Genomic DNA, 15,501 nt, shown 5'->3' with positions numbered 1-15,501 from the left:
TTCAGTCTGGCACGAGCCTTAATGATCAGAATGGTCCGTCTGACATCCAGGATTCATACACACGCCACGGCGTACCCCTACCGTCTAGCAGCAACGGACCTATTATCACCAATAAGTTTGTCTCGTTCGATAGTGGCGGCTTTCAGTCTGGCTCCAGTCGCGAAGGCTGGACTGGTCCGTCGCGCTTGCCGCACGAAAACCGCTATGAGTCTTCGTACTCCCAAGAGACACCAAAAGAGGTCCCTCAGAGCTGGCAGTCGTCTGACAGACTCAATTCTCAACATCCCTTGCTAGACATTGCGAGCGGGAGTCCTTACTATCCCGTTCGGCCTTCTAATATGCATTATGAGGTATCTGAGGGCGAGTATCATCAAACTCTCAACCGATCAGGAAATGAAGTACAGCGCAAAGAGCTCGAGATGAGAAGAGATAAGGAGGAGGAAGCCAAACGCACTGAAAACGAAGTCAAGATGGAGGAAGGGCGGACCCAGAGAATGGAAGGGTTTACAAGGCATGTGGAGAACTCAACAAGGCGGTTTGGTGGGGAAGACAGACGTCTAGTACAAGATCCAACGTTGCAGGTGGCGAAACGGCAGGAAGATGAAGTTGGACGCAAGGATGAGGAAGCTAGGCTCAAAGGAGAGACGACACGCGCGATGGAGGAAGAGTTCCGGAGGAAGGCAGAAGAACACAACATGCAATGGCAAGAGCTTCATTCGCTGGAAGATCTCACTAATAAAGTCCAGAGGAGATCGTCCTATCCTGTTGCTTCCGGAGGTTTTGGGGACATCTGGAAAGGTGATTTAGTTAAGCACAGCAGGGTCTTCCAGGTATGCACAGCTTGTGACACTTGTTACCGTATTATCTGACTGTGATGTAGGTAGCAGTGAAGACCATTCGCGCATTCGAGTCGGACAGCAACGAAGTGGCGCGGAAGAAGGCGAATGTAATGTTTCTATTCCATTCATATCGATCTTTCCGATGATGACTCGGCTTAGAGAGTGCGTCGTGAACTGAAAGTTTGGGAACGTCTCAAACATAACAGCATTCTTCCACTCTGGGGGGTGGCGGATGACTTTGGGCCCTACCTCGCAATGGTTTGCCCATGGGCTGATAACGGAGCTCTCACTGGCTTTCTTGAGCTCCGACAATACAAGCTATCGTTGCAAGATAAGTTCTTGCTAGTAAGCCCCATTTTGCAAGTATTTCTGAATGCTTGTTAAGCTTTGAAACGCCAGCTGAATGATATTGCCCTTGGGTTGCAATATCGTAAGTCACTTTCCACTGCACCCGACTTTTTAAACGCTCATGGTGATTTAGTCCACAGAAAATCAGTTGTCCATGGTGATCTGACAGGGGTATGGACAGCCGCACGCACAATGTGTATTGTTCATTACTCACGTACAAACTCTCCAGTCAAATGTCTTGATTTATGGCAATGGTCGCGCATGCCTTGCTGATTTTGGTCTCTCCACTATCATCGTAGAGTTCATCGGTACCTCATATTTTACGAGCTCCATCCGAGGGAATGTCCGATGGGTAGCTGCAGAGTTATGTGAAGCAACAGAAGACAGTGAAGTCTCACTCAGCGCCGAGTGCGACATATACTCATTTGGCAGTATCACCTTGCAAGTCAGTAACTTGAATTTTCAACGTCAGATTTTAATCACATTGCGCTTGCTTTAGATATTGACTTGCAAGGTACCCTACTACTATGTGAAGAGTGACATGGTAGTGTTGGGACACGTCATCAAGGGTAAGAAACCGGAGCCTCCCAAGGACTTGCGAATAGCGCCTGGACACTGGAGCTTCATACAGCGATGTTGGCTACCTCGTGCGAGTCGTCCATCGGTTGGAGAAATTGTGGCGTTCGTAGAACGAGCTCTGTCATCCTAGTCCACTGAACGGGGCAACAAAGATTAATGAATTGGAATGTAACACTTCTCTACGAGCGCTTCACACCTGGAAAGTGGTGTTAAAGCGGCTTGACATGATTTAAATATCAATCTGCATTTTCCAGGCTCTGGCCTCACCCAACTCAAGCTTCCATCAAACATAAGTATGTGGTGCAGGGGATCATCTGTGTAGCTTCGTCACATTTCCCTACAGATTTAAACAATAAGGCCCTCGAGGCCTCCGCTGACGATCAGAATTGTTCAGATCTTCGTGCTTCCAGGTTCCTTGTGGCTCACGGGCTGGACACCATCATTATCATACCACCCTCGGACTCGATAGGTTCAATCAATTACTCTCCTTTCTTCGTTTTCTGAAGCTAAGCTTATTTTCTACGAAATAATGACTTCTCTTCATCTCGTTCCATGGAGATATTATTCTGCGACAAATTATTTTCAGTTGTACAACGAGCATCCCGAAGCGCTGTTGAGCGAAGTTCATGTGTGCTGATCGACTGTATCAGAGCAGATGGCCAGCCCGATCTCACCCTTCAATTTGAAAATCGTAGTGATGCTCCTGGTTGAGCTCTTGGTTGCCAGTGGTGGCTTGCAGAGTTTGTGTCAGGACGTTTACCAGTTTCTTGGACCGTTTTTGTTCTGTTTGATCCAACGGATGCACCACTGGAGTCGGCCACCCCACCCGGTGGCATATACTGGCCACTCCAACAGACATGACGTATGTCATAGCCTGGTTATATAAGTTGGGAGACATCCTGGACTCCCCTCGTATTTTTCAGATAAACCCCCTCAAATGCCTACCACTGTTTCATCCACCCGGAATGTCATCTTGTATTTTGTTGCGCTGTACGTCTGGCATCTGCTATTCCCAACCACTTTTTCAATAAGTTACTATACTTAAATCACGTCCAGGGTCCTTCCACCGGTAGCCGTGTTTTTCAGTAAGTACATGACCTTTTCATGCCTCCTATATTATAATATTAATGTCGACGATGATAGAACGTGGATGTGCTGCAGGTAAATATCAATAGTACCGTTTAAATCCAGGGATGCATGTTATTTTGCTAGACTTTTGGATCAATATCTGTCTTACGATCTTGGGTTGGATACCAGGAGTCTTGCATGCATGGTATGTTAGCTTCCGTTCATGCAGTCAGTTCATTTGCTGAAGTAGTGGTCATCTAGGTACATCATCTCTCGGAGCGAGGGAGCAATCGTGATGTAGTAATGACGTCATAACGTATAGACCCATTGTGCAGTCTGCGCGTCTCTACCGAACTATGTAGATGTACAGACTCAATATTGAGAAACCTTCCAGTCTGTGCATGTGTCTCTAGTAACTGTATCACAGACTCGAGAAACCTCACTAATCTATATGTCTCACATCTCGCAATATTGATCAGAGCGGAAGTTGTCAACTGATTTTTGAAGAGCCAGCACGGTTATGGTTACGGCAACTGAAGGAATCTGCCGGCGCAGCCCGCCCACTTCACATTTCAAAATTTATTACTTACTCAGCTCAACGCATATGCATCGCATGGTCTTGAATGTTTTCTCTTGCACCAGTTGCAAAGCACCTTATTATGGCCAACTGTGAAAGACCTTTCTCAACGTCTCGTGGTACTAGTTTGGCTCGTGCGTCTGCGTTGGAGTCTGCGAGCCTGTGTATGGTAAAGTCGTGGGTACTAGTAGTACTAATACTATATGTAATCGCATCATGAGACCATGACACATGTGCGCCTATGCCGCACTGGTTCTGGGCGGACAGAGCCATCGGATGATTAGATGTATGCATCCCTGCACGATTCAAGTTATAGACCAAAAGGTGTGTAAGAGTCCCTATGCTCATCACTTAATTCTAAACTTTGCTAGGATAGGTTAGGATCTGTTATCGACCTTAGCTCTCTGCTTCGTTAAATCCTCGATCATCACACCCGCCGTTGATTGTGAGCCTAACAAAAAGTGGAAGAGTGGCCTCGAAGTTGGTATCGAGAACGACTTGTGTTCCATGGTCAACGAGACCAAGCAGAATCTCAACGATACCTTTGGGAACGGCCCAATCAGTACTGTCGAGCGCGAGCGGTTGTCCGAGTCCGAGGAATACATTACTCCTATGAAGAGCATTCGTGATATTGCCGAGGAGCAGCTCCCTATTGCACTAAAACGTGAAAGCCAGGTCAAAGCTGCTCAGTTTTCTTCTTCCTCCTTGCAACTTCCCACAGATACTTCACAGTCGCACACTTCTGGTCTTACACCAAACGAACATGACAACTGGCCTCCGCAAAAACCCTCGGAGGTCAAGCGCGATTCAGGATATTTATCTCGTTTCGCCAACCGAGAGCGTGACCATATGTCTCGAGATACCAATAATGGTCGTGCTAGGTATATCAACAGCGCAGTGGGGTCACCCACATTGGATGTCACAGACAGAGGTTTTGAACGCCCAAAGCATCCATCCCCCATCGAACTAGATGACATGCCCAGGTTTGCGCGTTCAGCTCCGGATGCTCCAGACAGGCGAAGCCTTCTGCGTACAGCGGGCCTTTCAAACAGACCTGTCCCCCCCAGAGTCTTGGCTTCCATCAACGCCTGAAGAAGACTCCCTGGTGCCTAATATATTTACTATTTCACGACGGGGGAGCACGACTATCCCATCTTCCACCGAGCTGCACCACGTGACTGCCAGCGCGAAGGAGAGGGATCGCATTTTGACCGTGGAACAACAGTGGAGTGCCATTTACAGAGCTCGGGATAGAAGGCGAACAACGTCGCACACATATATTGAAGCCAGAGCCAGTGCCTCTGCCTTCGAGCGGTTGGACGAGGATTATCCACCAACACCACCACCACATTCATCCAGCAGACCTATCGCCATCAAGAAATTGTTTTCATTGGATGATGACGGCTTTCAGTCTAGCCCAAGCCCCAAAGACTGGGATGTTCCATCGCGCTCGCCGTACGATACCTACGGGTTCTCGCATTCTCCACAGACACCGGATGAGCTCCCACGGAGCTGGCGGTCATCTAATTTCCGTACTCGACTCTCCTCGCAAGACATGCGTCACGGGTATCAGCGTGTTCATCAATATGATGATGACCTTGACGATTTAGATTTGTGGGAGCATGATGAGCGCAGACTTCGCCAGATGGAGGAGAGCTTCCGGAGGAGAGAAGAAGAGATTTCTCTGCGGGAGCAAGAACTAAAGAGGAGAGAGGAGGATGTTGTGCGGGAGGAGGAGGCCAAGCAGAAAGAAGACAGGCCTGGGCGCGAGGAGAAGGAGGCCAAATGCGTGGAGGACGAAATCATGTTCAAAGAGCTTGAGGTTGTAAGACAGGAGGAGGGGGGAAATAGGGAGGGAGAAGGAACAGAACACGAAGAAGACGAGGACGAGATCAAGTGGAAGGAGAAGCTTGCGAAGAAGAAAGAGGGGAAAGCTGGGAGACGGGACGTGCAGGACAAGAAAAGGGCCGAAGACCTCGGGCGACGAGAAGAACCAGCAGTAAGGCATTTAGAGGTGGAAGAAAGGCACATGACACGAGACGTTTTGCGAAAGTCAGAGGAATCGAAACGCCAGGAAGATGAAGTTAAATCTAAAGAACAGGCATCGCGCACGAAAGAGGAAAAGATTCGGAGGAAAGAGGAAGAACTCACGCGACGAGAGGAAGAACTGATTCGTAGGGAGGCAGAGGCAAACCGCAGACATGACCAGCAGGTAGTCCAACAGGAAGAAATTCGAAAGCGCGTTGAAAAGATAAGGCGCCAAAGTGTAGAGGAAAAGACGAAGCAAGGCAGGAAGACCTGGGGATATCATCCAAGCCGAACAACGCCACCTCCCCAGATGTCTGCTTCTCGATCTTTTTCATCTTCTACAGGACCTTGGTCAATCTCCGACCATGACGAATGCATGTCACCAGCAAGTCCGCCTGCCAACAGAGGCCGCTCTACATCGATCAGCACTAGCCGTAGCAACACGACCTGGACGTCCTCAACTCGGTTGAGCTCGACCGCGAGCTCATGGCGGTCGAATATATCTAAGCCACAAACACCATCAACCCAGAGGAACCAACCTTACCAGATGTCTCCCACCAATAGTAATGAGCTTCACATGTCTGCAACAGGGAGTCCGACCGCAGATAGGGGCCGCACATGTACCAGTCGTAGCAACGCAACCTTGGCGTCCTCGAGTCGGCTGAGCTCAAATGCGAGCTTACACCTGTCGAGTACACCTAATCCGCAAACACCATCAGCCCACAAGAATCCACCCCGTCAAATGTCTACTTCAAAATCCTCTTTGCCTTCTGCAGGGCCTCGGTCCATCCCTAGCCGCAACGAGCTTCACATATCTGCAACAAATTCCCATAGGGACCGCTCCAAATCAACCAGTACCAGCCGTAGAAATACACCCTGGATGTTCTCGAGGTTGAGCTCGATCACACGCTCACAGTCATCGAACACACCTAAACTGCAAACGCCATCGTCCCAGAAGAGCTCGCCTCCCCGATCTACTTCGTTTTCTATGACAGGACGGTCACTCCCTAAGCTTCACGACCTTCACATACCTACAACAAGTCCGCCTACATATAAAAGCCGCTCCAAATCAACAAGCACTGGTCGTAGCAGCTCAACCTGGGCGTACTCGACTCGGCCGATCCCGACCGTGAGCTCACAGCCCTCCATTACAACCTAAGTCGCAAATGCCGTCAGCCCAGCAGAACAAGAAAGTGGCACCATGCGCCATGGAAGCGGGGGCAATGGAAGAGGAGGATAGCAAAGGTGGCGGAATCAAGTGTAAGGAGACGCAGGTCAGGAATAGGACGGTTGTTGTCAGACCGGAGGAGGAGAAGGAGGAAAGACACATTGCACATGATCGATCAGCAGGATCTAGACGCAAGGAGGATGAAGCCAGACTTGAAGCATTCGGGGCAATGCGCGCCACAGAGGAAGAGATCCTGAAGGAGGAACAACCAGCACGAGGGAATGAATGTGATACACCGATACCCCATGTATGCGGTTTCCTTCCTTTCCTCCACTCCCTCTCACATTCCTCCAGCACAGTGGAAATATGCTACCTCAGGCGCAGCCACTCTTGAATGTATGGATGTACGTTATTGATATATACCCCTGACTCACGCAGCTATCCAGACTCCCACTTCATCTTTCTCAGAAACAACGACGACAGAGGAAGAAGATTCTCTGGAAGATCTGACTAATGAACTCCAGAGAAGATCGCGCTATCCGATCGCTTCCGGAGGCTTTGGAGACATCTGGAAGTGCGATTTAGTGAAGCCCAGTGGGACCGTTCAGGTGGGCTCAGCTTGTAGCGCTTCCTACGGTACTATCTTGAACATCATGCAGGTAGCAGTCAAAACCATTCGTTCTTTCGAGTCAGATAACAAGGAATTGACGCGGAAGACTGCGAAGGTAATTTTCTTCTTTCATCCATGTCAATCTTTCCAACCATACCTCGACGTAGAGAGTGCGTCGTGAGCTGAAAGTTTGGGGCCGTCTCAAACATCATAGCATTCTTCCCCTCTGCGGAGTGGCAAAGGACTTCGGGCCCCACCCGGCAATGATTTGTCCGTGGGCTGATAATGGAGCTCTTACCGGCTTTCTTGAGCGTCAACAGGCCATGTTGTCGTCTCAAGATAAGTTTTCTCCTTGTAAGCCCTTTTCTATGAGTACCTCTCAGACGCTTGCTGACGTGTTGACACACGCTAGCTGAACGACATTGCGCTTGGATTGCAATACCTTCACAATGAATCAGTTGTCCATGGTGACCTGACGGGGGTGTGTATAGCTACTCACAGAAGGTGTATTCTTCATTACTCACGCCTAGACTCCCCAGTCAAATGTCTTGATTTATGCCAACGGTCGGGCATGCCTTGCTGATTTTGGTCTCTCCACTATCATCCTGGAGTTCGTCGGTACCTCCTATTTGACGAGCTCCATCCGAGGCAATGTCCGATGGGTAGCTGCAGAGCTATGTGAAGCACCAGAAGACGGTGAAGTCTCGCTGAGCACCGAGTGCGACATATACTCATTTGGCAGTATCACCTTGCAGGTTAGTAACTTGAACTTTTGCCACCGAAAGACGTCTGTTTCACTTTGCGCATGCTCTAGGTGTTGACTTGCAAGGTACCCTACTACAACGTGAAAAATGATATTTTAGTGTTGGGACAGGTCATCAAGGGCAAGAAACCAGAAGCCTCCCAAGGAGTCGCAAATAGCAGCCCGGGCACTTGGGAGTTCATACAGCGATGCTGGTTGCCTCGTGCAAGTCGTCCCTTCAGTTGGAGAAATTGTAGCATTTGTTGAATGTGAACGACGAGCTCTGCTGAACAGATCGACAGGGTGCATATGAAGTAAATTTAGTTGCGACGGGCAACGCTGCAGGTACATAGAGGTGCTTGAGTAGAAACTCGTCTCGAGTAGCAATCGTAGGCAATACTTAATCCGCCCAGTGCTATTGTAATTCTCGAAATCGACCCGCTTTGTATGTATCAAAATGATACCTCAAACACCGTAATGAAGCCTCAAATCAAACTTCATCCATTACAACTGCATCGAATGCAAAACCCTCCTGACAAGATACTCTGCAACACAGCGGCAACACCTACAATACAAATGATCAAATGAGTGGAGTAGTACTAGTGGGGCTTGAATCAAGTAGCAATCGCGAGCAAAAATATATGAGCTCTTGTAATGAGTTGTCCAGACATACAAAGCCATCCCCAGGACATCATTTCGCACTCGAAGCGTACTCCTGCCAAAGAGTGTCCACGAAATCTTTGTCTGTCTAAAAACACGAAAGTCAGAGAGGATGTTCTGGACTTGATGAATGAATATAAAACATACGTGTATGAGAGTCAGAACTTCCCGGATAAAGTCGTTCTTCGATAAATTATTCGAACTTGCGTTCTTCTTCTGGGCGAGAGCAGACAGGAGAGATGCGTGGACAGCGTCAGCGTCGATGGCGTTAGTGCCATCAACAGAGCTCTGGCTAGCTACAGAACCAGCACGCTCCAAGCGTACATGTTTGGCCTTGCCATTAACAGGAACCGCTGGTGTCGAAGCGACACCTTGAGGCTGTGAAAGTGGTACAACCTTGACAGGCGGTGGCACATCCCAGCTCTTCTCTATCTCCTCTCTCTCTCGCTCACGATCCTTCTCCCGCTCCTTCCGACCTTTCTTCTGGCTCCTCCTGTTCTTCGAGCGCTGCTCCCTTGCAAATGCATCCGGATCGCTCAGTGCACTCGTATCAGCAAAGTCGAGCTCGATCACATCGGAATCTGTTTCGACAAACGGAGCACGAGGGTATGGCCACAAGTCAGATTCTGCCTCGAATGGAATGAGCGAACGGGTTTTGGGTACGCTGTGTGCGCCATTGACGCTGGTCAATGTCGGCGTGGTATCTGGGTCCCCAGGTCGCGGAGGTGCGACAGAGGGAATGTGAAGGTGTGGTGAGGCACGCGAGTGTTTCTGAGTTTGAGCAGCTGCGAGGAGGTCCCCGACCACCGTGATATCAGAGTTGAAGCCTCGGAGCGGCGGACGAGGGGTGACATCGCCCAGGGTTTTGCCGCTCCCATTTCTTGTGCCGTTGTACTCAGATTGGCCCATAGGTACAGCGAGGAGTGGCAGCCCAGAGGATGACCCTGCAGCTTGTAGTTCCATGTTATGTTCTGCATCAGCATCAAGTACAGTGCTAGAAACAGAATATCCTCCTTCTGAGATAGACCCATCATCGCTTGCCTCGTTGTCACCCTCATAGGCACGTGACGCAGGGAACCCAAGGAGCGTGGAGATGACATCTTGGTTGAGCACCTGAGGTAGTGCAGTAGAAGTTGGTTTGGGAGAAAGGATGAGAGGACTTTGTGAGCTGGCAGTGTGTCCGAACGTCGTGGACTGAGCTTGTGTAGTATGTGTAGTTTGTGAATGTATGGAGGTAGATGGGGGGAGGGATGCTGATGCCGCTCCAGAGCGAGATGGTCCACGACTGAATTGGCTTGATGGTGGTGGTGGTGGTGGTGCGGAGGCGAAGATGGTATCCAATAAAGCTAACCCGCGAGTCGGAGGGACAGAATTGGAAGTCGGTGGCGGAAACGGACGCCGTTCTATGAGCATTTCCACCGCTGGATAGGCCGGCCAGTAAACTTGCAGCAGTCGACTCCTTGGTCTGCGATTGTAGGGGCATCTGCTGTGAAGTACATCCTGTGCCCCCCAACTTGGCAAACAGTTTATCGAGCTCAGATACATTCCCGTTGGAACCACCTTCCGAGGGGGCGGGTTGACTTGCTGCATGATACTCTTCTGACTCCGAAATGCTATGTATGCTGCTGGTGTTGGATGCGCTCGATGCCGAGCGCATATGTGAACGTTCTACAAGACATTGAGAGCAATTCTTTGAACAAGCTTGCAACTCTGCCTACCACTGGCCCTCGATGATGACCGGAAGTTCGGGGGAGGAGGACTATCCGGACCATATCTATACTCCTCTGGATATGGAAGATTCTTCTTGATATAGCTATGCAATCTACAAGCACGTCAGAGTATGCGCAAACATCACGAAAGGCCTGCCACTCACCTCAACACAACGTCTTGCATGCTTTCTCTTGCATCGGTTGCAAAGCACCACAACCCGACCGTTTGTGATCGACCTTTCTCAGGATCTTGTAGTTGTTCTAGATTTGGCACGGCGAACTCAGGAGCAAATTTGGATGCAGGACCTTCCTGCTTGGAGAGGGGTAGATTGGCTCGTGCTTCTGCGAGCCTGCGCGCGGTAAAATCTGGATAATGACGCATCATGAGATACGAACCATGTGCGCCAATACCATCTTCTGGATAGAGTCGTTGGATGTAGTCATCCATGCCCACACGGTTCAAAATATAGAGACCATAAGGTGGGTAAGAATCCCTATAAAAGATGAGCTTGCAGAAAAGCCGAACAAATGTGTTTAACGCACCGCTCATACAAAAACATACTCCCCTCATAACCCTGCTTCTCCCATTTGTCACCGTTATGGTGGTACACACAGACGTGGCTGAATTGATCGAATATAGATACAATAGAGGGATCTCTACGGCGAACAACCTTCATGTTTGATAGATAGCGCGACTGAGAAGACATCCCTAGATGTGATTGTGTAAACGGGGTTTCTGGAGGAGTTGGCTCTTGTAATTGCGGCTGTCGTTGACGATGTTGCTGAGAGTGAGTTGATACAGAAGAATTGGAACGAGCTCGGCGAGGAGGACCCATGGCAGATTTGTTGAAGCAGAATTATAGCAGATAGTGGAGTTATAAGGCAAGGAACACGTACAAGGCAAAGTGCTTAGCCTGTATAATTTACCACCCCCATTTGGGGAGGTCGAATTGAAAACAGAACTTGATTTTCGATGAAAGATGGAACAATGACGCGTACTGATATCGATGTAGTGCCAATAGTAAATTACTCTGCAATGTCTGATAGAAAGACAGCTGATGCACTAAATTATTCCTTCCTGTTCCCGCGATGCCGCAGTGGGTTGGTTTGCCCAGACTAAATTCTATCCTCCACATGTCCTATGCTACAGAAGATCGCTCCGGTTACACACCGTCGCCCGTTGAGACCTGTCCGCGTTCCTGGAAAGCGATTGTACTCATACCAGCACCCTCGTCAGAGCTAGCCACGAGTTTAGCATGATATTCTCGAATGCCAAGGATGAGACGCGGCCCCAGCACAGGGCTGTACAATTTGAAGAATGCAGAAATAGATATTGCTTACCGCGGAAGATGAGTCCTGTATTAGAAGAGATGAAGAGTAGATGAATCAATCCCAGTTCAGCGCACCATGAGCATCGGAGACAGCGAGCCAAAGTAGTTTCAGAAGCCTTCAAGGAATAGAACCAAAGTACATCATTCTGGGGGATTTTGGACCTGAACAGAATATTTGAACGCTGGTAGTGATAGAACTTGTTGTAATACCGCGTGATCGGGAGGTTCTGTATCAGTTCCACCGGACGGCGGATACTATGCAGTTATTAACCCAATACAGACCAATTACAGAACTTCCCTATATAAGCTGTGCATGCGGACTGATCATGATGGAGACGTGTACAAGGATCAAAGCGACTTCACAAACCGCCAGGAAGAATAAAGTCACTGCAGTCGACTTTGCCATGTCGAGATAGAGGAACGTTGATGAAAACATCTATCAGATCATAACGTGTGATCGTACAGCAGGTGATTCTGTCAACGTTGAACGCCGTGTTGAAGTAAAGTGCTGCGGGATGGCACAGCTACGATTGCCCTTAATATGTTTCAGCACTCTAGTCTCTTCGAGTCTCCCATAGGCAGGCCTTCGAATTCTATAGAGGGGATAGATAGTCATTTTAGGTCAAGCAGCTGATGAGTGAAGCTGAACACTCCAGAGAATCATTCGACGAGCCGCTCACATAATTGTGGCTGTACAGTCGACCCCGTGAGAATTAATAGACATAACGGCGCCGGCGTCCAGCTCCCGGCTCGCTTAGTTGTACCACCTTCGGAACTAGTTTGTTTATTTCATTTTGCGTTGGCAAATGACTGCTAATGTGATTCTATCGTCAATGCATAATGCATGATGTTCTTCAACTCGTCTCGCACCTTCTCGACCAATCTTAGCCAAGTGGTAAGCGTGACAGGACGGAAATCTGTTGCAGGTTCGAAACCTGCTCAACAATCTTTTTCCTTTTATCACGCCTTGAACATTCACTCATGGATGGATCCTTCTTGAGTGGCCATATCCAATGGCACCAGAACGGATTAGAAATCTTGGGTGGTGCTGATTTAAAACCTACTGACAAATGTTTTGTCACTCATGGGCAGTCCAGCTTCAACTGGCTCGAGAGTTGCTGACACGATCTATTGGGTTGGGCTGGACCAAGCGTTAGCTCGGGATGGGACGCAAGCAGATGGAGCCGCTCGGGAGGGCAGGATACCTGCTTACGAATTCGATCATGCCACATATGTAACTCCTCGAGTAGTTTTGGGACGGCAAAATGTAATTGATGCAGCAGACTTTGAGACGCTTGACTAACGAAGTATTAGATGTAAAATACGATGCGACAAAAATTAGAAGGGAGTGGTGGGCGGGTATAAAGAAAGACTGTTCGAGCGAGTGAGGGGTGCGATGAACGACGAACTCGACGTCGTGGTGCACGGAAAAACGAATGAAAGAAGCGAACAGCGAAATCGCTCAGTTAGACGCATGGTGCTGGGACATTCCGGCAGGCTGCATCACCCGGCACCTGGACATTCCAGCTTCGACTTGCTCGAGAGTCGCCGACACGATCTATTAGGTTGGACTGGACCGAGTGTTAGTCGGGATGGGACGCAAGCAGGTAGAGCCGCTCACCGAACAAGCCGGAGCGACACGCGGCTCATAACTGCCTAGTCCAACCAAACGTGGATGCGACGGTTAGGAAGATGTAGTATCAGCTAAGGGCTGGGAGGAGATCTGCTCGAACGCGCGGATGTAAGTCTCATATGCCAATGACTTCCACCGGCCAGCAATTCGAATTATTTCGGGGTCGACTTTCTTTGCAAGGTAAAATGATGCGCCGCCTATGCGAAACGAATGACCGAATGGTGTGCCCCACCCCCACGCTCTCAAAATCAAGTTGATCCGCTCTAAAGCTCGAACTCTCACCATCGGGCGAATCTCACCCCTACTATCGCGCCATGAAAACAAAGGGTCATCTGCGAGGGCAGGAACGACCATTGTCAGATTGCGGAGAGCTGCCAGCGGACATAAATCTCCCTGTTCGGTGAGAAAAACAGACTGCGTTTCCCCGGCTTGCGCTGTTTTCGCCGATGGAAGGTCGAGGCGTGCATAAGGGTTGTTCTGCAGGTCGTGGCCGAAAAACGCGTGAGCCCGTGTGAGATGTTTGGATGGGTCAAAGGCTGAGCGGGAAGTGACGGAGACTTCGCTGAATCGCATCATACCGAAGAAGGCACATGATGCCATCGCCCAAACGCAGGCGTCGAAGGGGTCAGATAATATAAGGGTAGCCTTGAGAACTGTGAGCATGGCTATAGACATAGGTGGTCGAGGGGGCTTCCGACGGTCAGCCTGGAGGTTCTCGAGCCCTCGTAAAGACCAGTTAATTCGTTCGTGGTGTGAATCTGATAATGGCGGCGGCCATCCCTGTGCAATGTGCCAAGCTTGCACGGCAGACAGGTATTTACGAGCAACCCCAACGGAGACTGGTTCAAAGCTAACTGAGCTTCCCCCTGCTGATAAAAGAGGGTCACCAGGCTCTCGATCTGTGACTGCCCACAGAGCAAAGGAGTGGAGCAATTTGAAGGATGCTGGAAGACGGTCGGATTCGGGTATTGAAAACACGTCGCAGAAGACATGAAACTTCCGCAATCCAGCATCGTAGCTGGCGGTGTCACGAAGGGCTGCCTGGTTGGCCATATCAGCGATGTGGCGAGTGATTGGGTGGTCAATGGTGGTCAATGGGGAAGAATTCATGCCTCGCCAAAGGAAAAGTCTTTCTGAGGCCTCATACAGTGCGGACAGAGGTATGAAGGGCTGATATTCAGGCAGCAGGCGAGGGAAATGGTCGGCTGATGTATGGTAAAATGTGGTGCAGTGCTATCACGACAATTGTATCAGCTTGTCTGACAATTTACAAATGGGGTGGTAAGGGCAAGTACTGGTACTGAATGGGATGCAGCAGGGAAGCCAGCTAGAAAGGCGTCTTTGACGTCGCCACGTGACAAACCGTAGATCATGACATGGCATGCAGGCAGCGGACTATCAATTTTTCCTATAATCGAAACCTCTGTCAGTCTGTGCGCAGGTTCGAACCAAGTTTTTCTCTCTCTCGGAACACACCTTGACATCCACTCATGGATGGTTTTGTCGAAGGTTCATCTAACTGGTCTTAACTAAGTGGCTACCACAACAGAATCAAAATCTGTTTCTCTTAGTGCAGGTTCGAAACTTGCCGATTGACAAGTTTTTTTTCTACTGGAACACACCTTGAAGGTTCAAACGTTCACTCATGGATGGTTTCCTCGGAGGGTTACTTCAGCTTCGTCCTGGCCACTTTGAAGTGATTACCACAACAGAATCTAAATCTGTCTCTTGGACTGTCCCAGTGCAGGTTCCAAACCTGCCGATGATTCTTTTTCTTATCGGAACATGCCTTGAAGATTCACTCATGGGTGGTTTCCTTGGAGTCCATCCTAACGGTATAAGTTATGGCCAGGTGGTTTCCACGACAGAATCAAAATCTGTCAAACCTGCTCACGACAATGTCTTTTTGCTTATCGACACACTTCGACTCAGACATTCGCTCATGGATGGTTCCCCCAGAGGCGTATCTAACCGGTCTTCGCCAAGTGGTTACCGCAACAGAATCAAAATCTGTTTCTCTTCGACTGCGCAGGTTTGAAACCTGCCGGATATCATTTTTCTATCGGATCAAACCTTGACATTGACTCATGGATGGTTCCCTTAGAGGCGCATCTAACTGGTCTTAGCCAAGTGGCAACCGCAACAGAATCAAAATCTGTTTCTCTTCGACTGCGCAGGTTTGAAACCTGCCCAACGACATTTTTCTATC

At 49.3% G+C, this 15,501-nt stretch overlaps 5 protein-coding genes and 1 pseudogene across 6 annotated transcripts; 4 read left to right on the top strand and 2 right to left on the bottom strand.

Annotated features, from left to right (window-relative positions):
- The first annotated feature begins 19 nt into the window (after positions 1-19).
- Positions 20-2,037, top strand: DFJ58DRAFT_130900 (kinase-like domain-containing protein). Its single transcript, XM_041378783.1, has 7 exons — positions 20-830; positions 881-946; positions 999-1,184; positions 1,239-1,269; positions 1,321-1,358; positions 1,417-1,632; positions 1,687-2,037. Exons 1-7 carry the CDS (start codon positions 339-341, stop codon positions 1,894-1,896), a joined length of 1,239 nt encoding a protein of 412 aa, XP_041248011.1. The 5' UTR covers positions 20-338; the 3' UTR covers positions 1,897-2,037.
- A 1,812-nt stretch (positions 2,038-3,849) lies between these two features.
- On the top strand, positions 3,850-4,086 carry DFJ58DRAFT_640008 (uncharacterized protein; the record flags this gene model as incomplete). The annotated part of the gene is made up of 1 exon (XM_041381332.1): positions 3,850-4,086. A coding segment is annotated over one exon (237 nt), but the record flags the coding sequence as incomplete, so codon positions are not given.
- A 2,657-nt stretch (positions 4,087-6,743) lies between these two features.
- On the top strand, positions 6,744-7,747 carry DFJ58DRAFT_130842 (uncharacterized protein). The gene is made up of 6 exons (XM_041378782.1): positions 6,744-6,914; positions 6,967-7,003; positions 7,054-7,215; positions 7,267-7,332; positions 7,385-7,571; positions 7,630-7,747. The coding sequence occupies exons 1-6, from the start codon at positions 6,889-6,891 to the stop codon at positions 7,668-7,670; spliced, it is 519 nt and encodes a 172-aa protein (XP_041248009.1). The 5' UTR covers positions 6,744-6,888; the 3' UTR covers positions 7,671-7,747.
- Positions 7,748-8,650: 903 nt separating this feature from the next.
- On the bottom strand, positions 8,651-11,203 carry DFJ58DRAFT_698545 (uncharacterized protein; the record flags this gene model as incomplete). The annotated part of the gene is given in 6 exon segments (XM_041383532.1): positions 8,651-8,707; positions 8,767-10,022; positions 10,039-10,287; positions 10,338-10,441; positions 10,493-10,822; positions 10,872-11,203. 6 exon segments carry the CDS (start codon positions 11,162-11,164, stop codon positions 8,651-8,653), a joined length of 2,289 nt encoding a protein of 762 aa, XP_041248008.1. The 5' UTR covers positions 11,165-11,203.
- A 1,821-nt stretch (positions 11,204-13,024) lies between these two features.
- DFJ58DRAFT_769310 (uncharacterized protein) lies at positions 13,025-14,883 on the bottom strand. The gene is made up of 2 exons (XM_041389001.1): positions 13,281-14,883; positions 13,025-13,230 (listed from the first exon to the last, which is right to left on the bottom strand). The coding sequence occupies exon 1, from the start codon at positions 14,400-14,402 to the stop codon at positions 13,344-13,346; it is 1,059 nt and encodes a 352-aa protein (XP_041248007.1). The 5' UTR covers positions 14,403-14,883; the 3' UTR covers positions 13,025-13,230; positions 13,281-13,343.
- Positions 14,884-15,265: 382 nt separating this feature from the next.
- DFJ58DRAFT_t47 lies at positions 15,266-15,346 on the top strand (annotated as a pseudogene). The gene has a single exon. The product of its transcript is annotated as a tRNA-OTHER (tRNA).
- Positions 15,347-15,501: the final 155 nt, after the last annotated feature.

The sequence above is a fragment of the Suillus subalutaceus genome, assembly GCF_016647625.1.
Source record: "Suillus subalutaceus strain FC151 chromosome Unknown DFJ58scaffold_16, whole genome shotgun sequence".
Lineage (NCBI taxonomy): Eukaryota > Fungi > Basidiomycota > Agaricomycetes > Boletales > Suillaceae > Suillus > Suillus subalutaceus.
This window is presented reverse-complemented; position numbering and strand designations above follow the sequence as displayed.